The sequence below is a fragment of the Chamaea fasciata genome, unplaced genomic scaffold (genome assembly GCF_029207755.1).
Source record: "Chamaea fasciata isolate MVZ Bird 193981 ecotype frontalis unplaced genomic scaffold, bChaFas1.0.hap1 SCAF_3, whole genome shotgun sequence".
Lineage (NCBI taxonomy): Eukaryota > Metazoa > Chordata > Aves > Passeriformes > Sylviidae > Chamaea > Chamaea fasciata.
Window position 1 is genome coordinate 23,002,928 of NW_027094088.1, and position 26,941 is coordinate 23,029,868.

General features: G+C 42.4%; 1 protein-coding gene across 3 annotated transcripts in view; it reads right to left on the minus strand.

Moving 5' to 3' along the window:
- Positions 1-24,628, minus strand: part of HHAT (hedgehog acyltransferase) — a 148,086-nt gene extending 123,458 nt beyond the window's left edge. Inside the window, exons 1-8 of one of the 3 annotated variants that reach the window (XM_066178350.1) lie at positions 24,575-24,628; positions 22,017-22,142; positions 20,600-20,667; positions 19,279-19,392; positions 18,480-18,674; positions 17,003-17,215; positions 14,228-14,399; positions 4,168-4,318 (exon numbers count right to left, since the gene is read on the minus strand). In XM_066178350.1, coding sequence (XP_066034447.1) covers positions 4,168-4,318; positions 14,228-14,399; positions 17,003-17,215; positions 18,480-18,674; positions 19,279-19,392; positions 20,600-20,667; positions 22,017-22,110 — 1,007 coding nt within the window. In that variant the 5' untranslated portion in view covers positions 22,111-22,142; positions 24,575-24,628. Of the gene's footprint in view, positions 1-4,167; positions 4,319-14,227; positions 14,400-17,002; positions 17,216-18,479; positions 18,675-19,278; positions 19,393-20,599; positions 20,668-22,016; positions 22,143-22,463; positions 22,615-24,574 lie in introns of those variants that run through there. The other 2 variants (XM_066178352.1, XM_066178351.1) reach the window with 2 other exon arrangements.
- Between the last annotated feature and the right edge of the window lie 2,313 nt (positions 24,629-26,941).

Consider the following 26,941-nt stretch of genomic DNA (forward strand, 5'->3'; position numbering starts at 1 on the left):
ACAATTCATCCCCAACACACTTGTCTCCAAACTAGTTTAGGATACTTGAGAATGACAAGATTTCAAGGTGGAAAGACACAGAAGAAGTCATGGAATCACAGAATTGTTTGGGTTGTAAGGGACCTTTAAAGATAATCTAGTTTAAATGTCCCTGACAGGTAGGGACACCTCTCACTAGACCAAGTTGATCAGGACTCCGTCCAACCTGGCCATGAACACTTCCAGGGATAGAGCATCCACAACTTCTCTGGAAAATTCCAGTGCCTCATTTGATTTTCAGCATCTAATTTAAACCTCTCCGCTTTCACTTTAAGACCATTTGCCATTGTCTATCACTATCGGCCTGCATAAAAGGGTCTCTCTCCCTCTTTTGTATAAGCATTGAGGTTTCCCTGGAGCCTTCAGTCCTCCAGGCTGAACCCAACTCTCTCAAACCATCTGCATAAGCAAAGTGCTCCAGCCCCCTGAACATCATCAAGGTATTGTGCTTCTGCACGTGTCAAGTCAGTCTATGACCAGAAGTAACTGGGGGCTTTATGTCATGCTGTTCACACGGCATGGCAAAACACACCTAACTAATGTGTGCAACATTTTTGTTGCAGTCACACTCCGTAACAGTATTAAAAAAAACCAAAAATGGAAACATGATTATTTTTCCATGAACAGCAGCTGAGCTAACTGTTGTCCTAATTTACAAACTCACAAGTTCCTCTGTGGAATACATTGTCAAGATAATTTACCAGTATGTCAAAATTGACATAGGATTTAGTTATGTACTATCTTTTGTTTCTGTAGTTTCCAAACCATTACTCCTCCACTAGAATATTTTTTCCATATTGAAGTTTCAATTTGCAAGTTTCAGCAGTAGCACAACTACTTCTAGTTGCACTACACAATTCACCCCTCCACCTAGGAAGTTGTGTGGCAAGCATCAGCCATGACTAATTCTTTAAAAGCACAAGTGTCTGACAACATTGGTTCTCTCCCACAATTTGATTTTAATCTTGGTAACAAAAACTAAGTTTTAATTCATCATGGCTTAAGGTAAAGCAAACATTAAAAACTAAGATTGCATGCCACTGAACTGCTATCCTCTCAGGAAATCAGGACTCCTTTTCACAGTTATGATAAAGCTTTTAAATAGCAGTGTATTTATCATGCATTTATTAGCTATGCAGCTGCATATTTAGCAAGCTAATGATATCCTGATAAAATGAAACCAGAGTAACACATTCAACACCTGTATTTGTCTTGAGACAGCCAACAAGATTGATAATTTTTTGACTCTAGAGATTGTTCTAATTAAATGTGAATTAGGGAGAACCTATCATAGGCTTGATAACTTTTTTAATTAAAGTCTTTTATTTTGAGGTTTGAATGGACACGATTTGGTTTATTGTTTAGTACCATAAATAGAGAGGCAGACTACTTGATTTGGTTTTTTTAACACCTGCTTTGCTTTTCAGGTCTAGAGAAACTTGGGACAACTTTAGGCACGCTGTGGTATTTTTCTTACCTTCCTGTCTGAAAACTCTTCCAAGTGCTGAATCACAGTGAATTATGTCAGCATGTACTGACTAGAAGTGACACTGGTCTGGAGAGATCAGATCAAAAGCTTTGCTGCAATGCTCTAAGGACACCAGGTGGTGGTGTAAGGCTCCTTAGTAGCATATTTGTATTCCTTACATTGTGACATTCATGGTGTCTTTCTCTCCAGGCTACCTTCTCTCCTTCAAAATGTGCACTGCTAAAAAATTTGAGACAGAAATAGTAATACTGGGCCTTGGAAAATCCAGACAACATATTCCTTGGAAAATCCAGACAACATGTTTCTGACAGTATTCTCAAGTGGATACCAGCAAGACGGGGAAGAGTAAGCCAAGCATACATAAGCACTTTTCTTCTGAGCAGTGTCCCTGATGGCAGAGAGAAGGTAAGAGCGGTGTCATCTGGATCATTCCAATCCACTCCATTTCCCAACCAGGCCCTAAGAAGTCTTTAATAAGCTTTACCAGACTACCATTCAATGAAAACAGTTTGGTACAAATCTCACTCTACCAGCTTAAAACTAAACATGGCAATTTAATATTTTAACTTATTAATAATGATAAAGTAGATAAAGTTGTCAGGATCATTCCTGTTAAAGTCTTGTATGCACAAATTATCAAAATGCATTTAGAAACACAGTGTCATGGTTAATAAAGCTTCACAACATGAGCCATTTACTTTCCCCTTTCTTCACTTGTTTTATGCTAAACCCATAATTTGCAAACTTTCTGTCCTGTTCAGCCATATAGTTCAGAAATAAAGGCTACTCCTACTTCTAACACAACACTCCTATACAACATACCAATACACCACATTAGACTGCAAAGCCTCTGGGTAGAGCATTTGAAGAGTTTAACTGTATAAGGACATCATAATTCAGGGCATTCACAAAGCTCCTTAGATAATTGAGAATGACCCATAACACAGCAGCTACAGAAAAATCCACTACTGTAGAGCTTTGAGAGCAAGAAATCAAGTCGGGTATATATTAACTGACTTTTTTTTCAACATGCAAAGCAAACAAATTCAATCTGTGAAGCAATTTTATTACTTCTGGCAATGAATGCTTGCTATAAATTAAATAATTGAGCAAAAGATAAATATCAGTACCTGACACCTTTTCTTTCTATAAAGAAAAGTTTTCTCCTTAGATACTAGTTTCAATTTTCATGCAAGAGTTACAAATATTTTAAGGAATGTCCAAGTTTTTTACTGTGATACCCCACACACATCTGCAGGTGCAGAGCATTTTTCACAGCCTGTTACAACTACCTGGCACAGCAGTGTCATTAGGGTTTGTGCTGAAGTTCACTTTCACTTGGCACATCCAGTGCAATACACAGATTCCCTGGAATAAGAACTGACAAAGGGGAAAAACTGCTGCTATTTGCAACTCTGCCTACAAGGGCCAGCAGGCCAAGAGGTGCTGTTCTCATGAGAGTGCCTGGTAAAAATGACAGATTTCTATATTAACTCTGGAGGTCATAAGTTCAGTGCAAACTCTGAAAGAGCATTTAAACCAAAGCAGTTGTTAGTAGCTCAAATAGTTTTTAATAATTCATCTGATCACTGCACTCTTTTCCTGCTGCATTTCTTTGAATACTTCAGATCTATACTTGCCAACTACTATAGCTATAAAGCCTTCTTGTTACAGCTAGCTGCAAGCTGAAAACAAAATTAAAATCTTATCCAATAAAACTCTGATAACAGCAGGCCAAATGTTTTTATGACTAAAATTAAAAGCTTTGTTCATATTGCAAAGCAGTCAGAGACAAGATGGAGTAAGCGCCACTCTGACAGGCTCTGCACCAGCACAACAGGAGAGAAGCCCCTGCACTAAAAGACTGACAAGTCTAAATCAATAGGGGTGTGTTTTTAGAAGTCTGAGGCACAGAATCCCACAAGCCTGAAGGAATATTGGATAGTGCAGAGGATAACAAGGGAGGAGAGAGATCAAGTGAATCCACCCTTGTACAGAAGGTAAACATTAGGCAGAATCCACCTGGGAGACAGTTTTGAGTAAAAATATTTCTGTGAACACTGATTTAAAGTAGGCGTAAGATATAAAATTCATAGTTTTTGAAGAAATATTGCGCTGAAACTCCCTTAAAAGAAAAGCAGATCCAAAAATTCATCCTACTTTATAAACAAGTACCATTTTCATAGTATTTTAACACGCTCAAGACTCCTCTACCATATGACTCTACATATTAAAATATTATAACTACTGCTTTCTTCATGTCAAAAATCAAGCATTTATTTTCAATCTCTGGAAGAATTTCAAGCTGAAATGTGAGGTTTAGACCCAGACTGAAAAAAAATAATGTAATAGATAACTGGAAAAATAATTGCTATATTAACTAGGTAGGCTGAGTCTAATTCTAATAATTAAAAGGATAAAAATGCTAAGAAGGGTACTGGTCCTTATCCCTCCACAGTGTGAAAAAAGTAACCATCACATGCAAGACCATTTCAAAAGCACTAAAGATGAATAATGGGGGTGAGAGAAAAAGCACAAGGATGGGAAAGCAAACGTGTATGTGAGCATGAACACACATGCATGCTCTTACTGACTGCCATGTATCAGCAATAAACTGCCAAAAAGCAACAATGACTAACCTCCACATTTTAGTGAAACTGTGCATCAGGCTCACACAGCAAGGCAGAGGTGGAGGTTTGAGTCCATCCATTTGAAGGAGGAGGCCAGGAACACCATACAGAACCAGATATTTCACATAAAAGAAAAGTACTTGAGCTAAAGCCAGGCCACCTAAAAGAAAAAGACAACAAAACATACGTTAAACAAGTCCTGAAACATTTTTAAAACCTGTTAATACTGAACAGAACCCTTAGTTCTTGGAATAATTGCTCCAAACAGCAATTATTCCAAGAACTAAGGCAAGCACCATTGCTTGATGGGATATACATCATTTGTCTCTTTGCAAGAGACACAGCACACAAGCCCATGCATTTATGACATTAGGCACACATACAAAATGGTACCATCATTCCAGCATGAAGGCACAAATATACATCTATAGTTCCACTCTCAAAAATCTCTGGACTGTGGGTGTTGATTGCTGTGGAAAAAGTAAAAAAAAACCCCTGACTTATGTTGAGCTAAAAATCAGAATATACATCAGAAAAAAATCAGAAGTGTTCATAAGTAATGAACATTTACCACAGGGACAGTAAATTTATATTTGCAAAAAAAGCCCAACTGACCACTCTACACTTGTTGCTCCAGAATAGCCACAAACAATAGTTATAGCTGCACATTATCCTGACATCCCCACAAACATTCCATGCCCTGTCAGATTATTTGAGTCCCCAGAAAATACCCCCTACAAGATCCCCTTCTGCTGCATCCAAGGCATAGAAAACTGGAACTCCATTGGGCATAATGCTTAAAGCTTATTTCAGTTTTTAAACCCACAGACAAAGGTCTCCTTAAGGTGCTGCAGCTGCCTTATTTCCGAAGGAGAATTTTTGTCAGTGTGCTTGCTCGCAACCTCAGGTTATGACACAAACTCCAGCATCTTACAAAGATCTGAGATGAAAATCATACATATTATTATTCATGCAAGTAACAACCTTAGAATGCAATGTAGGAAGGAAGAATCATTAGTGGGAAGATGATTCCTACTAATACTCTACATGTTTTCTGTTGAACAAAGCAGTATTGACCAATAAGTAAAAATGCAGAAATGAGCAGAGGCCAACCCCTTTACAGAAACTGGCGAGGTCACTCCTGAAGGACCCAATGACTTTGGTGAACTTCTCCATCTGACAGTCAACATACGGAAAATTTCACCACAAAGAAGGGAAACTAAAATTATACTTCAATAGAGAAAAAAATTATAAAATGCAATTGCTACATTTCCTTCTATTCCAGTGCTCTGCTTTTTCAGTTATATTACCTAACTTGACTGAAGGACTTTAGACATTCAATACAATTTTAAAGCCTTCCAGCAGACTTTCCTTGGAGACAGTTTTTAATCTGACTGCAGCAGTATAACTCCATGAACATTTAAGTAACCTGCCTTTATTTTTTTAGGAGAAGGGGAACATCCCTACTGCATTCTGCTGACTAATGAGTATACTATGGATGACAACCAAAAGCTAAGCATTAAAAATTTATCTACTGAATTCACAGAATGACTAGGTTGGAAGAGACCTTCAGATCATTGAGTCCAACCCAGCCCTAACATATCAACTAAACCATGGCACTGAGTGTCATATCCAGTCTTGTTTTAAACACATCCAGGAATGGTGACTCCACCACCTCCCCGGGCAGACCATTCCACTACTTTATCATTCCTTCTGCAAAAAACTTTTTCCTAATATCCAACCTATATTTCCCTTGACACAGCTGGAGACTGGGTCCTCTCGTTCTGACAGTTGCTGCCTGGAGAAAGAGACCAACCCCCATCTGACTACAATCGACTTTCAGGAAGTTATAGAGAGTGATAAGGTCACCTCTGAGAGTCCTTTTCTCCAGGCTAAACAACCCCAGCTCCCTCAGTCGTTCCTCACAGGGTTTGTGTTCCAAGCCCCTCACCAGCCTCGCTGCCTCCTCTCAACGTGCTGAAGTGTCTCAACATCCTTCCTAAACTGGGGGGCCCAGAACTGGACACAGCACTCAAGTTATGGTCTCACCAGTGCTGAGTACAGGGGAAAAATAACCTCCCTGCTCCTGCTGGCCACACAATTCCTGATACAGGCCAGGATACTGTTGGCCTTCTTAGCCACCAGGGCACAATGTTGGCTCATGTTCAGCTGCTGTCACCAGTACCCCCAGGTCCCTTCCTGCCTGGGCACTGTCCAGCCACACTGTCCCTAACCTATAATGTTGCAGGGGGTTATTGTAGCCAAAATGCAGGACTTGGCACTTGAATTTATTAAACTTCATCCTATCGGACTTTGTCCATCCATCCAACCATTCCAGGTCTCTCTGCAGAGCCCTTCTCCCTTCCAACAGATTGACACACGCTCCCAGCTTAGTGTCAACCGCAAATTTACTTATGAAAGACTCAATACTGTCACCCATGTCATCAATAAAGATATAGAACAGAATAAGCCCCAGCACAGATCCCTGATTACTGTATAACAACCTAACATGAAATTCTGGCACTAACAACATAAAATGCAAAATTCCTGCTGACCGACACATGGCCCGTATTTTGCTACAACAATGAAACATTTTTAGTTTTGATATCATAATCCACGCATACAATAAGAAACAGTTGTGCCACCCAAGATAAAAACTGATGTTAGAACAAAATACTGAGACATGAAGCTTATGTTGTTTTACTTCAGGGAAGCAGCCATCGAGTACTCAGTAACATTTTTCCCCAGAGGAAAACAAACAATCAGAAGCACAATTTGGATACTAGCCAATTAGCTCCACATTAGATTACTGCTAAATCATCTGTACAGCCAAATTTCTGCTTTAATTCCTTTCTCATTCAGTGTCTCATTTCTTTTCTGACAAATTTCATTGGAGAGCTGAACACTGACACCCACACAAACCAATTATGAACATCACAGCTGTCTGTGCAGCAGTAAAATTCAAAATCCTTTGGCTGTGCTTGATGGAAAGGTATTTAGAAACAGGCTTCCACTCTGAGACCCCAAAAAATCAATACATTCGATTTTAAATGAATGAATGAAATTTTAAATGATGAAAGATTGAGTTCACGGATACAAAGTCATAATACGCAAGTTGTGGAAAGAAGGCATTTTCACCATCTGCAATAACACTAACTTAACTGTAACTAACAGGCAGCTCGGTAGCGCTGGCACCTTAAACACACACATCACATCACAGGCACAACTGGATCTACACACAGGAGCTGCTCTGAGTGGCAATTCGAAGACTCACCAAAATGGCAACACAAAGGCCCTTATCAAACAACACAGCTCAAGTTCTCATTGGTCTTGAACTCATGACAGCAGTAGGAGTTCTGGCCACGCAGGGAAAACTTAGGGCAAGATTCACAGCCCCAAAACAGCTCGGCTGCACTGGCAACAAGCACAGGCTTTAAACCTTGCATACCTGAGACATTGCAGCTGCTTTGCATTTGCTCCATTCTAGCACAAAGCAGCCAGAAGCACACTGCTTCACCTGATTTAGAAGCATGAAATTAACAATCAAATTCATTAACAATATCACATAATTTCTTCTCTAATGTTTGATACGATAATTCCTCCACACACATGAGCATTATTTTAAATTGGAAACAAGCCATATCGAATGTATATCATAACACACCTAAGAGGAAAAAGTACTGCAAGGATTCTATCTTTTCTCCAGAATAAATTAATTCAAAAGATACAAAGTCGAGGTTATTTTTTTTAAACAGAATATGTTAAGGGATAAAATAGCAAGTTAAATTATCCAGTCTTAATCCCATGCATTTCAACAGTCCAGCTGTTTCAAGTCCCAGACTAAAGCTATTCAATTTTATAGAAGCTGGTATTTTCAATCTATCATCTTCCGATCCTTAAAAAATTCTAAGCTTTCCTATGCTTTAAATACGTATTTATAGACATTCAAATATTTCTCTTAACCTTAAGTTTACTGCAAAACTGCATTTCCTAAGTTTCATAGAGCTTTGAAACAAAGATCATGACAAATTAGAATATTCACAAGACTTAATTTTAGTCTACATATTCTCAAAATTCTGACTGGTACTTTTTGACAGAAGTTGACAAATGGAATATTTTCATAAGCAAGCAACAAAACATTTACATCCAGGTATTACAAATCAAATTTGACATTTTTCTGTCCTTAAGCCATCACCAAAAGTCATGGTCAACTGTAACATAGAACGGCAATTTTATTATGAACACAACATCACAACTTTACCCTTTTTGCAGCTACATTGACCCTATGGCATTAGTGATTGTAGATGCTTGTTTCTGTCAAGTACCAGGACAGGTTCCACTAGAAAACAGAAATAAATATGCGGACACATTTCAAAAGGGTTACTGACACATGGCAGAAATCTAATACGAAGCAGACATTTATAACCACTCAGAATTTGGGGCCATATCATCAAGTTCAAAATATCCCAGCCTTCCAGCAGCACACCAGAAGCAAGAAGCATCCTTCTGTGGATGGAGCAGTGGCAGGGAAGTACCACAGTGTTTGTCCTGGAAGCTAAGTGCTTGTTTCTGGAGAAAGCTGAATGGACATAAAGGTCCCAAAGTAAAATTACTTAAACAAGACTAAACAGAGATGTCAAGGGAATCTCAGTCAAGGCATAGACAGATCTTCCAAGTCAAAGTAAACCAGAGGGCTTTTCAAGCACATACATGCTTTAAAGACACCTACCATGAATATTCCCAAGGACTTTGAGAAACTTGGTCTAGTGGAAGGAATGCCCATGGCAAAGGGGTTGGAATTAGATGATCTTTAAGGTCCCTCTCAATCCAAGCCATTATATGAAAACATCTACTGTAAACATTACGTTCAATAGTGAATACTTGCAGGAAAAGGCCCTCTAAATAAACCAAGAGTTAACACATTGCACTGTTTTTTACTGGGATAGAGTTAGTTTTCTTCACAGTGGCCAGTGTGGGGCTGTGTTTTGGATTTGTGCTGAAAACAGTGATGAAAGCACAAAGATATTTTCATTACTACAGGGTTTAGACAATCAAGGTCTTTATTGCTTCTCACCCCCACCAGTGAGAAGGTTGAGAGTGCACAAGGAGCTGGGAGGAGGCACAGCCAGGACAACTGACCGCAATTGACCCAAGGGGTACCCCACACCATATGTTCATGCTTATCATATAAAGTTGGGGGGAGTAAGAAAGGGGGGGATGTTCAGAGTGATGGCATTTGTCTTCCTAAGTAACCATTGTGTATGAAGGAGCCCAGCTTTCCTTGGGCAGACCCAACACCTGCCTGCCCAGAGAAGTGGGGCATTAACTCCTTGTTTTGCTTTGCATGCAGCTTTTTCTTTATCTGTTAAACTGTCTTTATAGCAATCAATAAGTTCTCAGTTTTATTCTTCCAATTCTCTTCCCACCTCTCCAAGAAAAGAAAAGGAGTGGGCAGCTGTGTGGTATTCAGTTTCTAGCTGGGATTAAGCCACAACATGCATGAGTAAAAAGAAAAGCAGTCATAGAAGTAGATTAGTTGCCAATACTTGAAGTTTAGCCTAAAGGAAAGATTAGAAAAAGAAAAATTACACACATGAACACTTCTTTCTACAAAACAGGGAACAACTTAATATTTTAGAAGAAAAAAATCCAAGTTTCCTGATTCATGTTTATAGTTCCAGTTTTCAAAACAGACCTCAAGATGTCAAATATTTCAACAATTTCTCTTTATCATTATCTTCCAGGATGGAAAAAATCTCAGACTCCTCTTAGTATTTCATTATTACTTAGATGAACAGATACCCTGATTCCAATAGCAAAACGCTGCATGCTTCTGAAAATGAACTGAGAAATCTATTTCCTATCTGTGTGTTTACCAGAAAATACTGCAAGCACATCAAGACCAGCACCCTACATCCAATTCACACAGACTACTCTGTAGGTCTCACTGTCAAAGAAGAACATACATAACATTTCTTCTTCTAACAAATTAAAACATGGGATCAGCAACTACAGATTAAACCACGTGGCTCCACCTTTGAACAGATCATATTCTAGACTGACTTACATGCCAGTCATGTGAAAACACCCTTTTGAAGTAGTAGAGAGCTAGTTAATAATTAAAACAGTGATAGCTAATTGACACTACTTTGTGCATGCTTCACTAGAACAACAGGACCGCACATGGTTAGGATCAACACAGTAAACCCACAGAGAATTCACAACATTCTATCGTGTGTGTACGTCTCAGATGTATATCTGTACATCACACACCTCTGACAAAGCACAGACAGATTCCTAGTAAAATACATTTTCACAGCTACAGGATCTATTAAGATCTAGATTAATCCAGTGCAACAGTTATATTCACCAACATATTTTCATCCACACTTCTGTCTTTCATCATTCCCTGTACCTTGCCAGATGGATGTGAAGCTCTGCTCAGATGAGCAGAGAGAAGTAGATGGTGCTGAATCACCAGGATAAATGTGAAGCCTCATCAGGGAAATTCAGGCAGTGCTTCTTTCAACATCTGCATTTTCAGAATCAGACTTAACATACAAATGACCTAGCAACACACATTTCAGTTTCTATACAATAGAATGTACCTCAGCAGAGTGAATTTTACCACTGATAATCTACATTGTCATAGCAAAGGAAAAAAAAAAATCACTTGTTTCAATTTAAGCTCTTTCAACCAATGCTATTAAGCTCCCCATTACCACATCAGTGAGTTTGTCATTCAGGTGCAGAAGCCTGAAGAACAGACATTGAAAAGGATCACCAATCTACCTGTCTTTTACTCTTTTTTTTTTTCTCTTGCTTCATTACATACCATATCCAAAAATTACTCTGTAGAACAGATGAACCTCTGATTTTGGAGAGTATAGCTATTTTTCTGGTATGTTGCAATTTATCAGGATACTGGATTACTTGAATTCACAGTAGTTTTTATTCTTGGTGCCTGCAAATCTACATTTTACAGTGTAAAAGGTAAAGGCAGAAAATTATTCCAAATTAATGTTGAAACTGAGAAGAATGAACTATCATGGCTTCCATTGACATGGAATATGGGTCTTCCTGCTGTGTCATTAATTCTGAAAGCACCCAATTCTTTTAGCCAATCTGACTGATGTTACCAGAATGAGATGCAGCACTAACACAAAACCATGGAATTGCTATAAACACCGCATTTGATAGTCATCATTAAAAAAGCACAAATGCCATGATACTGCTCAGTATGTCAATAGCTAACTATCCACAGACACAAACATTGTGAACAGAGACAACGATTTGTGAATTATGGAAAATGCTCACATTCTCCAAACAATGGCTTCCTGGGACCAACAAATAACAGTTCGGTAATTGCACAGCTGACATCTTTAATTCTGTGTTCAGGCATTAACATGCCTTCCACAAACTGAAGGGCCATACACATATAGCAAACAGACACAAATTTGGGTACAGCCCCATCATATTCCTCCTTCTGTTCTGGATGTGGGACGTAATATTTGGTTACTGAAAAGCTACATTGCACCACTTGGTATGTTGCTGCTTCTAGAAACTGATCTGCCTCTGATTCCATCCACAAGAGAAAATACTTCTCTTACTGCTGGGTAACATTCTCCCAGGTACTATTTTTTAAATTTTATACCCTTAGCAATATTAGTTTAGGTCACTTTAGCATTTCTGCTTTACATGGCCATAAATGGCACTGTTACACACTGGCATTTTTTAACAAGCAATGTAACTCAGTCAAGGTTTACCTTTGGGGATATTTTTTTATTTCATTGTTGTCTCACCTTACAGGAACACCACACAGTGATGCAGAACACACTGTAGCTTCACAGTCATGAGGAGTAGACTGACATTGCCCTTAGGTGCTGAGAGCAGAATTTCATAGCAGTGTTGTCTTGCCTGCACTGCTGGCATTTACTGCCCATTGTTCAAAGTTATCCCCGAAAAAAAAATGCAGTAGCAGATACAAGCTCCCTAATTAGAGGTGACTGCAGAACAGCCTCACAGCCTTTCCCTCAAGTTTACCAGGCTATCAGGGCAGTCAGGCATTACACTGTAAATAGATGTTTCATGCTGTTTAGAAGCTCCCGTAGTCAAACAAGAAACCCAAAATGAACAAACCCCATCAGTGCAGAAAAGCTTACATACCATGGATAATCTTCCTGAGTCAACTGCAAGTTGCTTCCTTGGTCTTAAGGCTATCAGTTATCTGATGGAATTAGTTCCAATAACACAGCATGCAAAGTAACAGAGGGGAGTGTTTGGCTCTGTACAGGAACTGGTGTAGAAGCATGGTAAGATCCATAAGGGTCCAGGAAGACTTAATAGTAAATTATTACCAGTACCCATACTCATATATTGGTAGCTCCCTAAAGCAAGTCACAACAGCGGTCTCTCGCTGATTTGAGTCTAAGGAAACCTATATAATCGTTGTGCTAAAACCTGCAGAGAAAACATTAAGTGAGCAACTTCTAGCTCAAAATCTCATTTATAGTATATTTCAAAAACCTGCCTACATTACTACAAAAATAATGCTCAACGAAAGTAGGGTTACATTTTGAGTACACCTTTCCTAAAGGCAGGATCTCTACAGGCAGCTTGTTAAAATAAAATCATTTAATTTGAAATCAGGCATCTTTACAGTCCAAACTTGCTCTAACAATGGCTTTCATCTCCTGTTGCTTTGAGGCATTTTCACCTTTTCTAACCCTCTGTTCAAAATGCATTTTAATTCTTAGGATAACACACTTTATTTCATCAAATAAATACACAGACAACTTAGCTGTTGTCTATGAAGTAACTCTCTCCCCACCCTATAACATCAACACTGGTAGTCTTGAAGGGCGGGAGAAATCCACCAGTAGCATCACAGCTGGAATATTTCATCACCCTGCATTACCAAGTGGCCAGCCTTTCGTAACACACACAAGCACTAGGAGCTAACAGATTTAACTCATCAATGAATTGACATTTAGAATATAAAATGAAAACTAAAAATCCTCTTTCTAAACAGTGACTGAGTGAGTAGAACAAACAACAAACCACTGAGGCAAACCTCTGCCTTTCTTGCTGTCCATCTGCTCTTTTTAGATATAAAAATTATATACTAAAACATGCATCAAGGGTGTATGAACGCACACAGGAGTACACAGAGAGTGCACACATTGCCCTCTGCTGACCAGAGTCCAATTCAGTCCAACAGTGCTCCCTAACATACATACATGTGGTGACACAGGTGAGCTTCAGTAAGTGCTGGGCAGGGCTGGACCAGCGTGTGTGTTTTGATCCCTGGTGTAAGAGACGCCTCCTGCAAGCTGGGAATCACCAAGGCTTTTTCAGAACCCAGGCTTAAGGTCTGGGGTTTCTTTGCTTTTTTTTTTTCTTCTTACCTGGTGATACAGCTGGGAAGTGGGGGCAGGAATCAAGGCAAGCACATATGCCAGTTGCTTAAATACTATCACATAAAGCTTTTGCTGATTTACTCTGCATTTGTCAGCACTCTTTTTCCCCACAGTTGAGCATTTTCATGAAATACCAGGGAGCTGCAGACAGGGCAGAAGTGGGGGAAGTCAAGCAGGAAAACAGAACTGAGAGGTACTGACTACTACTTTCAGGTTACCTAATTTGCAAGTCCTTCCCTCTACTATTTTCACTCGTTCTGTCCTTTTCAATGTGAATGCAAACTAGGAACATCAATCAGAAGGAGATAAAAATAATTCTCAACATCTCTCCTCCATCTCCACACTGAAACTCCCAAGTGTCCACTTCTATGACTTGAGAGGGAGAATCACTTTAGACCAAAGTTTAGAGACATACTCTAGACTGAAAAAAGCACAGAATATTTTTAAATTTAGGAAACAGCTCAGTAAGTTCAACTAAGCTTATGGAGAATCTACATGTTATATTAAGAGTCTGTAGACCACCTTTCTGACAGTGGCTGGCTATAAAGTGCTACATTTAAAGTATCTACAAATGGACATAAAAGAGATGTAGACTGGGGTTCTTGAAGTGGGGGAAGAAGAAAGATTTCTGCTGTTGTTTCTATACTCACCCAAGGCCCAGTAAGACGCAGATTCCAAAGGCAGTGCACTACTGTAGAGAGCATGGATATACATGAGGTGAATCATCAGCTCAGCCAGGCACCACCAAAAGAAAATACGAATTATGCCCACAATTAAGATGCTGAGATTGGTCTTCACACTGAAAGCTTCTTGTCTCCTCATCTAAAGAAGAAATCCAAAGAGGTTACCTGGCACAAAACTGACCATTTTACTCAAAATACTCATCCTGGGAACTTTTGGCTACACCATTTGGAAATCCCTGACACACTCTGGAGGGAGACTGGTCTCTCCATTCTCAATCTCAGTAAGCAGTAGAAACCAACAAGAAGCCAAATGTGAATGCACATTGCACCAAACTTTTGTAAAAAAGGCCAGCCGTTGTTAACCTGAACAGAATCCAGACATGAGATTCTAATTCCTGCAACTTGACCTCTGGAGATAATATAAAAAGATTAAAGAAACTACAGCTATGAAGAAGGTTTTCCAAGCAGCAGCCCCTCCAAACACAGGAACAATGACTGCTTACTCTTAAAATACCTCCAACTTCCACCAACTGCAGAGAATCGATTGCTTGAGGACAGTTCTTAATTTTTCTCCCATTGCATTGCCAAAGTCAGCAAGACTTACAGAATGTGCTGAGAAAATGGAAGTGCAAGTTAAATATCAGATAATGCAAAGTTTGCAGTTGACAGGCTTCTCAAGAGGCTCCAAACTCTTACACTGCCAACTACAGTAAACACATTGGCATATTATTATTGCCCCACCTTTCCACAATAAAAGAGAATAGAATCAAAAACCAGAAACATAGGATTGCCTAAAAACTCAGTCACGTGTTATGTATCTATTATTGTGTGCAACATTTGATTCTCCAGTCTCTAATTGGCCACCAAAAATGTACATACAAGAGAAATAACCAACTCATCTGTACAGGCCCTCAGTCCCAAGCACAGTACAGTTGACATGCATGCTCATTTGGAGGATTCCTTTGTATCAGCTGTATGAAAGCTTGGAAATTACCAAGAACATTCAACTTTACCACAGGGATTTGCACAACAGGCCTTCAAACCATGTCTAGAACTGCTATGCCTTGTTTCAACCCAGAAATTCAACCAGGCCAGTGACAAAGTGTCAGTGTCTCATTTTTGCCTGGCAGTGGATGCCAAATGCCAGAACTGGTGTTACACTCTTTGGGCCACACAGAAGCTCACTGTCTCCAGCTCCAGAATTTCTGCTTCCCAGTGTGCTCAGCAGGAACCCTCATCCCAATCTCAGCTTCAGTTAAGGGGTTCTGAGAGTGGTCTCTTCCAACAGCATCAATGAAGATTCTCTTTGTATTGTGCATTTTGAAACAACTGCTGGGCACTGCATCCTTTGAAACCCTTTTCTGACGTCATCTGCTCAGTTAAGTGCTCTGACAAGACCCTTCAGCAAACACCAACAAGAAACACATTAAGGTTGTTCAGTTTGTTCCATCTTCTTCATGGTTTTAACCACACATCTGTACATATTTAAGGAGAACCTGCTGCAAATACAGGTATCTCAATCTTCCTTTTTCTTCTTACACCAAGAACATATGTTCTCTTTGCATAGTTCTTTGCTGAGCCATATCAGGTGAGCTAAGTTTCAAAGCAAGACCCTCCCCAATTTTTCCTATCAGTTATCCCCAAGCTGTTTTCAGCTTGGAGTCTCATAAGTCTTCTGAAACAGTCCTTGGAAAGAAAGCACAACTGTCCCTCTCCTGGGGTACAAGGATTTAGGTGGAATTTAACACACTTCAGAAGCTACGAAACAATAAATAGTAAAAAGTGTTACCTCAGTTTCTAGGCAAATCTATGCAGACTTTTCCCACAATATCCAGCCCAAGAAAACAACATTCAATCTTGCATCTTCCAAAGCAAATGAAAACAAATGAGCAGAGGACTTTTCACTCAAGGATCCACCGGAACATTGTTGCACTTTAATAAAGCCTAGTATGTGCTTTGGCTTCAACAGAAAATTCCCAAATATAAACAGACGCCAGCAATCCCTAGGCTTCTATGCATAAACTGAAAAAGCAGTTTTATGGTTTGAAATGTTCATTAATTCATTTTGACACAATAATTTTTAATTATGGGTGTAACAGGTTGTGATACCACTTCGTATTCAAGTATGTAAGAAAATATGGAAAGCAATAAAGGATGAAAAAATGGATTTTTCCCATCATGTAAAAAGCAGGCTTGAAAAGAAGCCTGCAAGGGATAAGAAAAGCATTCAATAGAGTTAGTAGATCTTGTATTTTAAACAAGCTGCTCAGCTGAAGCAAAGTGCTCCTAGTAAGTCATTAGCTGTTTTCACATCAAAGTGAGGAGAAACTGGAGTTTTCAGGAATTCTCAATATAATCTATCGGCTTTCCGTGACTCTGAAATATGCTTCAGAATTAATAGCCAGCTTATGCTGAAAACATTAGCTTTATTTCACCTGATGAGGAAGAAAACAAACAAAAAAAACCACTTCAGCAGCTGCATGCTAAAACAATGAACACACTCCAAATGTAACAAAGCATGTCACTGGCTCCCTGGTTGAAGTGATGAATCTGATGTCAGACAAGAACATCCTGTGAAGCAGAAGAACCTGGGGAGACAGGTTTTTCTTAAAAGTTGATATCTAGGACATTACAATATTCTTCATGATACACTCAAAATTGTCACATTCCTATAGTATTATTTGTTGATTTTATAATTATGTGGAAGACAGCTTTAGGCACCCAAACAACAATCACTGTTACCTGCTTACTGAATTCATCAAAATTCACAAGGGGTCCATTGTGGAATGTAGGATAGTAAAACACATATGCCAGCATCCAGGGGAAGGAGTGGGATGACTTCTGGGCAGGGGCATGCCAGCAGTACTCCAGGCTAAAGCTAGTGCAGAAGAGGCAGCGGACAGACACAGTGAAGAGCAGCAGATAATACTCATTTTCAGTGTCATACCACTTTCTCTGCAAAACAAAACAAAGCCAGATCATGATGGTGCAATGCTGTGTTTTCTCTATGGCAAGACAGCAATGTCTACTCAGATGTCAACTTTTGGAGTTGGCAGCAGCAGCAAGAAACTAAAGAATAAAGAATAGCAGCAGGAATGAGAATCTCAAGTGAACAGTGCTAAACACATGAATAAGCACTGGCTTTTGAGGGAGAAAGGTCCTCCAGAGCTACTGCAGCCAGCACAAAGAGACAACAGCTTGATTTCAGAAACATGTTAGGCTGTGAAGAACTAGGACAGTAGGAGAGCTCTTCTTACAGAAATGAAACATTATCTACTTCAGATTTAGTCCAGTACTACAATATTCAAACCAGTTGGCAACACGAGAGCCAAGGGACTTCTAGGGCTGAAGCTAGATGTAAAGATAATCAGTCACTCCTGAGAAAACTTAAGGCTGGAAAAAATGTTACTGAGCATTTATTGATTCTTTGACACTTGGTATCACACTTGTTGCCAACAACAAAAAGCTATCATCACAAAAAATTTGGAAACATCGGCAAATGTAGTTTGGCTGACTGACAACTTGTATTGCAGCGGGCCCTCTCCTCATCAGAGCAAATCACAAAACTGGACCACACCACATGAAGAGATTCTACACACTCATTCCCCCTCCCCCCAGACATCAGGGCAACAACCCTTTTAACAAATGTTCAGTTTTTCCCATTGGTCCAGTAAAATACAACAGGACATTTCTTCACAACTGGTCAACAGATTTTCCATATCTGTACCAGAAAAAGCCACTAGACAAAAAGCAAAACTGAGCTTGCTTACAACTAATTGATGCAAGTAACTCATTTGGTACAAATCAAAGTGTTGGAGAGTCTCCCTCCCTGCAGAAGTCACAGTCACTGATGAATATCGGCAGGCTTAACTGAGTAACTCCATAAACCAGCACCTTAAACTGGCATGAGTTCCAGTGAAATGTGTTTAATAGAGCACTAGTGAAGTATTATCATACTCCAATTCTACTGAATACCACTCACACATTAAGGGACATACTTTTATCCCAATGCACTGGCCACCATGATAGAGAAATGGGACTTTTGTAACTGGAGAAGTTCCAGCATGAGTCAATGCAGCACTACTGCTTAAGATTTCTCAAACCAACCTCTGCTTATATCAACTGAAGGGACAGTATGCTGCCATAGAGATAGATGCCATTACAGACAACCACCACCACCACAATTAACTTGATGTTTAATTAGTTCTTCTAACATTACCTTGGTTTCTTCCACAGCCGGTATGCGTAAAGTGGACAGAAGGATAAGGGAGCACAACCATGTCAGGAGTGACAGCTGAAACTGAGCCACAGCAAAGGAAATAGCTGCATGTAACAAAATGACAGCAAAGCCCTTGATTCCCAGTAACAACCAGCAGGCAGCCATTCCATAAACCATCAAGCACCATGGTTTATACTGTCAGAAAAAGAACAGTTAACAATCTTTAGTTTAATTATTTCTAATGCAAAAAGGCACTCAATACCTGTGCTGCCTACACAGGTTCTGCAGTAGAGACAAATATAGTCAACAAGGTGAAGAACACACATGAAAAAATACAGAAACCCAACCATATCAGTAAAAGCAAAAGGGAAGGTGTTTCTGTAAGTAGCATCACATGAAAACCACAGCCTCCCTAATTTGAGGGAGAGCATAACTTCTTCCTATCCCTCCCCAGACTAGCAGGTGTGACACCACACACAGATCATTTCCCACAATCATGCAATCATTTAGCAATCGTGCCAAAACCCAAGCAGCCACCACTTTACACACTTTCCTCATAAAGGAACAACTGCACCCTTCTTATATGTACAAGTCAAACAAGGCTGTTTAATGGCAGCAAGACAGAGGCTTTTAGAGGTTGGAGGCTGAAGTCTCCAAACATTAAGGCAAACAACTCCCACACACAATTCACACCACAGAATGAGTTTTAGTACTCTCAGTAGCCTCAGTGTAAAGCTTCCGATGTCCACAGCAACCAACCCATCAGAAACTCCCTATTGTGAAGAAAATCCCTACATACCTTCTCCACCAAGAGCCTGGACACTTGTGACACCAGCAGGTGACCAGCCAGAAGCCACAGTATACGTTCCCTTCCCCATTCAATCCAGTAGCTCCACTCAAAGTCCATGGGGTCCTGTGGCATGAAGGGAACTGATCACTATGTGTATCTGGCCATAAGGGACAAAGAAATACCTCTGCAATATGCCAGCTGTGTGGTACCCAACAGAACTCCCACATCTCAGGAACACCAATTCAGCAATCCAGTTGGATCACTTACAGCAGTGAACTCAGACAACACCGTTTTCACTTCCAATGGGGCAAAGTTCAGGAAAACGGAGCTTTAGATGGTGTTGTGCCTCCTAAGCCTCACACAGGTACTGAAGCTGAGCAACTTCAGCTCTCCTGAGGGATTCAGAGCACAACTCTGCTCTGCCTTGGAAAAACAAGAACTTCAGTGGAAAGGTGCTTTACTGGAAGAAAAGTTTACCTCCCCATTTCAGCAAAGCCTAGTTGCAATCAGATGGAGTTAGGCCAGCTGGAGTTACCCGTGGCAGGAATTTTTTATCCAAATTAGGTAAGAGTGATCAGCTGGTAGCCCAGTGTCCAATACAGAGCCTCACTAGAAGTTCATCTCAGCTGCCTTAAAGCTTTCTAGAAAACATATATCAAAGGTCCATTCCCAGCAGTGATGGCAGACCTAAACACTAAAACACTTCCACAGACATTCATTCCTGCTTTTGTGTAAGCAATCCTCAAGATTAGTTGCACTATTTGCTTTTGACCTCACAACATTTTGAAGAAATGCCAGCAAGGTGGGGTAGGGATGTGTTTTTTGGTTTGGGGTAGAGGACTGCCAGTTTTCTTACTGGTTCAGGTTGTTTTTTTTTAATACCAACTATGTTTCTTTAGGACCTTACACCTCAAAATCTGTTCTCCTCTATGTTGTACTACAGGCCACCCAAGAGAAAAACATGTTAATTGACATTAAGCATTATCCAAATCACCCAGTAACAAGAAAAAGGGGGAAATGCTGCAGGAAGTGTCAAGGTTGATCAGTGTTTTAAGGCCAAAGAGTGAAATAGAGGGTTATGAAGAGATGTAGCAAAGGATAAACACTTAAGCTGGCGATCAAGAAAAGAAACAAAACCTTGGTTATGATTCTTGGATCCAGACACACCCAGCCAGTCTTTCTTCCTCATCAGAAACATCAGACTAAAATTAACTATAAATATCCAAATCTGCACATTACTATAAACTCCTAAAGCTAAATCAGAAGCTTGGATGCACGAAGGGCATGGAGGCACAATTATTGCCACAAAATGAGCTGTCACCCCTCCTACCTTTTTTAGCCCGCGAAAGAGAGTCCCTGGGTCCAGCCCAAACCTTCTGTCCATTACAGCTTCATACTCTGTGGGGAAGAGCAAACCTTTGATTAGGACACAGCAGCCAGAGCAGGAAGAGTCAGGCGTGGGTTCTCTGCTGCTCAAGAGCAACATTCCCACGTGGTCTCCACCAGTGAGGGTACCCAGGGATATCCAGGGAAGGGCAAGTCACCACATCACTGCTCACTAGGTGGGGGGCCCAACTGTGCCACAGCTCTGCCTCATAGTAATGGCAAAGCAATTACTATTACCAGAACCAGTGTTTCAATTCCTGCTGGCAATGGGGACAGCAGCAGCAACCCACCTTTTACCATGCGAGACCTGCACTAATCCCCACTTGCCATTTTTCAGAACGGCCTGGTTTCTCCCACCAGAGCAGAAGGGGGACACAGTACAGCCCAAACAGGGAAAAGCTGCCTCTAGAGCCTGTTGCCACCACATTTTGCTGCTTCTGCAGAAGACTTGTATGCAAAGGTGCACAGCTCTGTACCCAGTTACACAGCACTCCTTCCACTGCTCTGCAAATGCCTTTCTGGCACTTCTGTTCTTCCCTTGAGCACTTTCAGGAGCCAGGTAGAGTCATTAATGTAGAACCTTGCTGACTAAAGCCTAATAAGACGCAATATATATTCCCTGCAAAGCCTCTCTAGCTTGTTATACTTATTATAATACAACCTTTATTTCCACTTAAATACCAATGTGGTACAACACAGCTTCTTTTCACCTACAAATTGTACTTAATTTGTTTAAGATCCCACCCTTGCTCTGCAATACATAGCTCCACAGCTCCAAACCAAGCTACCACAGCAGCTACCAATACACAAGGCAGAGGTAGGCGTTTGGAAACAAACTGACCACAAAGCTCTACAGACAACCCAACCACTGCTCTAAGTTCAGGACTCAGCACCAGAGCCCCAGGCAGGAAACACCAACTTGCCCAAGGGCCTCTCCAGACTCAGACCCTGGCACTACCATCAGAAGGCACAGCTGCTTCTGAACCACCCACCCGCAAGGAGCTGCTGGTGACTAGCCAGGAAAAACAAGACACTTCAAACCCAAGTTTCCTGAACTTTTGCTATCTGAGTAGCTGAGCTTCAGAGGTGTCCCTCATCTTTTCCCTGACAGCCACGTCCGAGGATAGCGTTGCCATGGGCCTTCCTGGCACTCAAAGGCAAAAAAGCCCTGGGACAAAGCTCTCTGCCCAGGTGGCATCTGCCTACTGCTTCCTCGCATAGAGCAGCTGGGAAGAACGCAGGAACTCCTCGCACAGGAACAAAGTAGAAACTAACCAGAGCGGAGAACTCACACCAATCAGCCCCGGCAGCCACGGGCGGGAAGCGGTGCCCGAGCGAGCACGCCCACGTCGCACACTTACTTCGAGACACTTGGTGCGCTTCGTAGAAAGCGTAGAGGTGGGAGCCCACGGTCAGGAGCCCGTAGAGGCACAGTTCCCAGGCCGGCAGCAGCATCGGCACGGGAGCTGCTCCCGCCGGCCGCCTCCCTGCGGGGAAAGAGAGCACAGGAGCGGTTTCCTGGCGGAGGGCAGACAGGCACCGAGCAGCGGGACACCTGGCACGGGCACCGCGGCTCCAGGACCCCGCGTTCCCGGGCTCGGGCTCAGAGGCGGCCCCGCTCCGCCCGCAGCTACCGGGAGGGCAGGCGAGCCATGCCCGGCCGCGCCGGCTGCAGAGGCCCCGAGTCCAAGGGCTCAGCACGGCCCACGGCTGGCGGGACCCTCAGGACAGAAGCAGGGTGGGATCCCCGCTGCTCTCGCCGACCCGGGACAGACGGCAGAGGAGGGGAGACGCCGCTGCCCCCTTACCTGAGGAGGGCTGTGCCGCCGGGAGAGGAAGGAACGGCCCGCGCCACGGCCTCGGACGGGCCAACCGGAGGCTCCACACCCGCGGGCGAAGGGGGGGCCCCGCGCCCGGCCGCTCCCGCCGCTCCGCCGCACGGGCGACCCCGCGCCCGGTGCCGCCCGGCCCCTCACGGGCGGCGGCCGCCCCGCGGAGGGAGGCCGGGGGCGGGAGCGGGGCGGAGCTGCCGGCCCTGCGCGCCCGGGGCCGAACGCTGGGCGCCGCTACAGCCCGCTCGCCTGCGGGGGTGCGCAGCTACAGGGCGTGCATACACAGCTACAGGGCGTGCATACACAGCTATAGGGTGTGTATGTATTTACAGGGCGTGCATACACCTGCAGGGTGTGCGTACACATCTACAGGGTGTGCATACACATCTGTAGGGCATGTGTACATCTACAGGGTGTGCATGCACAGCCACAGGATGTGCATACACCCACAGCGTGTGTATACACACTTAAAGGTTGTGCTTACACAGCAACAGGGTGTGTTGGCACAGCTACAGGACCTGCATACACCTACAGGGTATGCATACACCTACAGGGTGTAAATGCACTTACACAGTGTGCATACACAGCCACAGGGTGTGTATACACCTACAGGGTGCACACACACAGGCTTCACACACACCTACAGCCTGCACACACCGCTACAGGGTGTCCATAACAGTCTTTCACAGCCTTCTCGCCCACTCCCACCAGAGGACAAGGCACACTTATGCTGGGACACTGTTTTTACCATTCTTACAACACAGTCTGATAAATTAGCAGGTCCGAGCAGCACCACCAAGCAGGAGCATGAGGCTGGAAGTGCTGGTGGTGACAACTCCCTCCTGGATCAATCCGCATTTTAGCAATTTAGAGGCTTCCTCCTCCTGGCACTGCACATGACTAATGAACCTCACTGTTCCTAGAGTTAAAAGCACACTGACTTTCCAATCCCAAAGGTTTGAGCAACCCATGCTCATCTGATCTTGCATCATGTGACTTTCAACCCTATCTGTTGCTGAGATCAGAGATGTCCTGTTTTAATGGGGGGAATATTCCATGTCCTACTGGACATTTTCTTGCTAGATCTCTAAGTTCCTCATATAAAATAATATTTTTTTCCCCTGATCACCTGGCTGCATCCTCAAATTCCTGTTTCTGGATCTTTGAAAGCCAAGCTTCTATCTGATCCTCCAGGTGAAGGCACAGAATCAAAGAATCACAGAATCATTCAGGTTGGAAAAAACCTCCAACATGATCGAGTCCAACTTTTGACTGAATACCACCATGTCAACTAAACCATAGCGCTAAGTGCCACATCCAGTCATTTCTTCAGCACTTCCAGGAAGGGTGACTCCACCACCTCCCTGTGCAGCCAGTTCTAATACTCACCTACCCTTTCCATGAAGAAATTCTTCCCAATGTCCAACCTGAATCTCCCCTGGTGGAGCTTGAGACTATGTCCTCTTGTCCTGTCAAGAGTTGCCTGGGAGAAGAGAATGACCTCTACCTGGCTACACCCTCCTTTCAGGCAGTTGAAGAGGGTGATATGGTCACCCTTGAGCATCAACTTTCCAGGGTAGACACCCCCAGCTCCCTCTGCTGCTCCTCGCGGGACTCATCCTCCAGACTTTTCATAAACTCCACTGCCCTTCTCTGAACATGCTCCAGTGCCTCAACATCTAACTTGTAGTAAGGGGCTATGAACTGGACACAACAGTCAAGGTGTGCCCTCACTGTTGCCCAGTACAGGACAGTCACTGCCCTGGTCCTGCTGGCCACACTAGTGCTGGTACAAGCCAGGATGCCATTGGCCCACTTGACCACTGAGCCACAAGCTGTCTCATATTTAGCTGGCTGTTAACCAGCACCCCTTGATCCTTTTCCACTGGGCCATTTTCCAGCCACTCTGCTCCAGTCAGTTATCAGTTTCATCAGTACAAGGAGTTGACTTCCCTATCTGAACCAGACATGCACCTCCTAGTATCTCCAAATGTTGTATTTGTCCATCAGAGCCTATGATAGTCGAGTGATTTTTGCCTTTTCCTCCATTTTTCCTTTCTGTCTCTCTTTGCCAGAGAATGACTCACCTTTAGTTTATGGCGTCAATTGTGAGAGCCCCTAGGTGTATGAATTGCATTTGCTCTGTGGAACTGCTGTAAAATCTCAGGGTTAGGGATGTTCTCCTCTATGATGCCCAGATGATATTCTCTGCTGCTGACAGTGTTCCCCGAATTTTTCATCCTCATCAGGTTAGTTAGTACCTTTCCCCCCTGCCAAAAACAATTGACAACAGACTGTTTAACAGCACCAAAACAGCAGTCCTGAACTTGTAAAAACAAAGCACTGCAACTGAGTTACAGCCACTAAGAGTCAGCAGTGTTTGTTTTTCTGCAGTTTTGTGGTTTCTGGTCACCTTTCTGAAGCCGGCACAGACACCAGGCCCTCTAGATGGCTGCATAAGACCAGTAATATGCCAGCTGCAAAAAGGAAATAGGTACAACACGGTACGGTACAGATCTTACATCAGGTTACACTGAAAAGGGCATCTTTACCACTGATTCCATAGTGACATTCAAAAGCCCTGTATGGACCAGGTGATCAGTTACACTTCCACTGCCAAGCCCAGTGAACAGGAACACTGACAAACTTGACAACAGCCCCAGCTGGAAGCTGTCTGGAATTCTACATTTGATGAATATTTTCTCCCACCCTTATTCAAGCTATTTTATATAATACAACATGACAAGTCTCAGTGAATGAGTTTGCAAAGGTAGCTGTAAACTAAGCTGCTGAACATCACTAGCACAAATACCTATGCATTGACACAGCCCTCATTATTTTAGATGGCATGAATGAAAAGCAAGTTCTACTACTCCTATAGTCACTGACAGGCACGAGTGGAATCTGGGAGAAAAACTCTAGAAAAATGGCAGCAAAAAGTCCTACTTGTCATTTGATCAGGGAGGAGGTGATGAGTACTATGTGTCTTTTGCCCTGTGCCTCAGCAGCTACACAGGCCTGGCAGCCTCTTCAAAGCATATGCCCTTTGAGAAGAAAGCAGTGTTACTTTGTGTACATGTGGCAGGCTTCTCTGAGGCCAAAATTAACAATCAGTCTTGGGCAGAATGACGATTTGTGACGGTAGAGATGTTTTCTTGGTACAAATTAGGAGCATCACTTCTGTTTAGAGTTTTGCACTGTGCTTACTCATTTCCAGAGTGTCCTCTCCCGCTGCCTCCATGGAGAGAGGGTCAGACATCTTTTAGACTGGGTCAGGCGTCACTAGCAGAGAGTCTGTCCCTAGTACATGTTCATGTACCCTTTTTTAACTTCTATCACTTCTGAAGCTGGCATAGCACCTGAGTTGAAATTGTTGCGTTTTGACTGTAAAGTTCAAATGCCATTTGGTCAAAGTCTCCATTTCTTATGTGATAAGCTGAGATGTGGTTACCAGGAACTTAAGGAAAAAAAATCCATAATGAAAGAGGCCAGCGGTAACAGGAGGCCTTTTAAGGAGGTCCTTACTATTTCCTTTCTATGCAAGGTGAGCTTTTACAAAACTCTTTATTACATAATCACAGAATGGATAAGGTTGGAAGACACCACAGTGGGTCATCTGGTCCAACCTCCCTGCTCAAGCAGGGTCATCCCAGAGCACAATACACAAGATTGCATGCACACAGTTCTTGAATACCTCCAGTGATGGAAACTCCACAGCCTCTCTGGGCAATCTGTTTCAGTGCTTTGTCACCCGCACAGTAAAGAAATTCTTCCTCATATTTAAGTGGAACTTCCTGTCCATCAGTTTCTGTGTATTGTCCTTGTCCTATTGCCCGGCACCACCGAACAGAGTCTGGTCCATCTTCTTGACACCCTCACTTCAGCCACTGACAGACATTGATGAGGTTCCCTCTCAGTCATCTCCTCTCTAACAGGCCCAGTTCCTGCAGCCTTTCTTCATAAGTGATGCTCCTGGTCTCTTTGTTGCCCTCCTCTAGACCCACTCCAGTAGCTCCATGTCTCCCTTGTACTGAAACACCAAGAACTGGACACAGCACTCTAGAAGAGGCTTCACCAGGGCTAGTAGAGCCGAGTTATTTCTAGGACCTCATCATGGCCACGGGGAAAAGGCAAGATGGGGGTTGTAAAAGGGAATGAAGTGGGAAAATGAGGCATTTTGCAGCTGGGAAATTAAAGCAAAGGTCATGTTTTTAAGGAAACCATTTTTTGCAATTGTCATTGGTTTCACATCAGGTTAAGAAATCAAAATTAGTATATCTTAACCCAGCACTGGACTTCTAAAGCAGGCTAAAGCATAAGGCTTCTCACTGGTTTTATTTTTTAATATAAATTCCCCATGGGGATTACATGCCCTAGAGCTTTCTCTCCCAGGCTGAGATCTCACAGCAATGACTCAAGACTCATTTTCATTCACCCTCTGGAAATCACGTAGT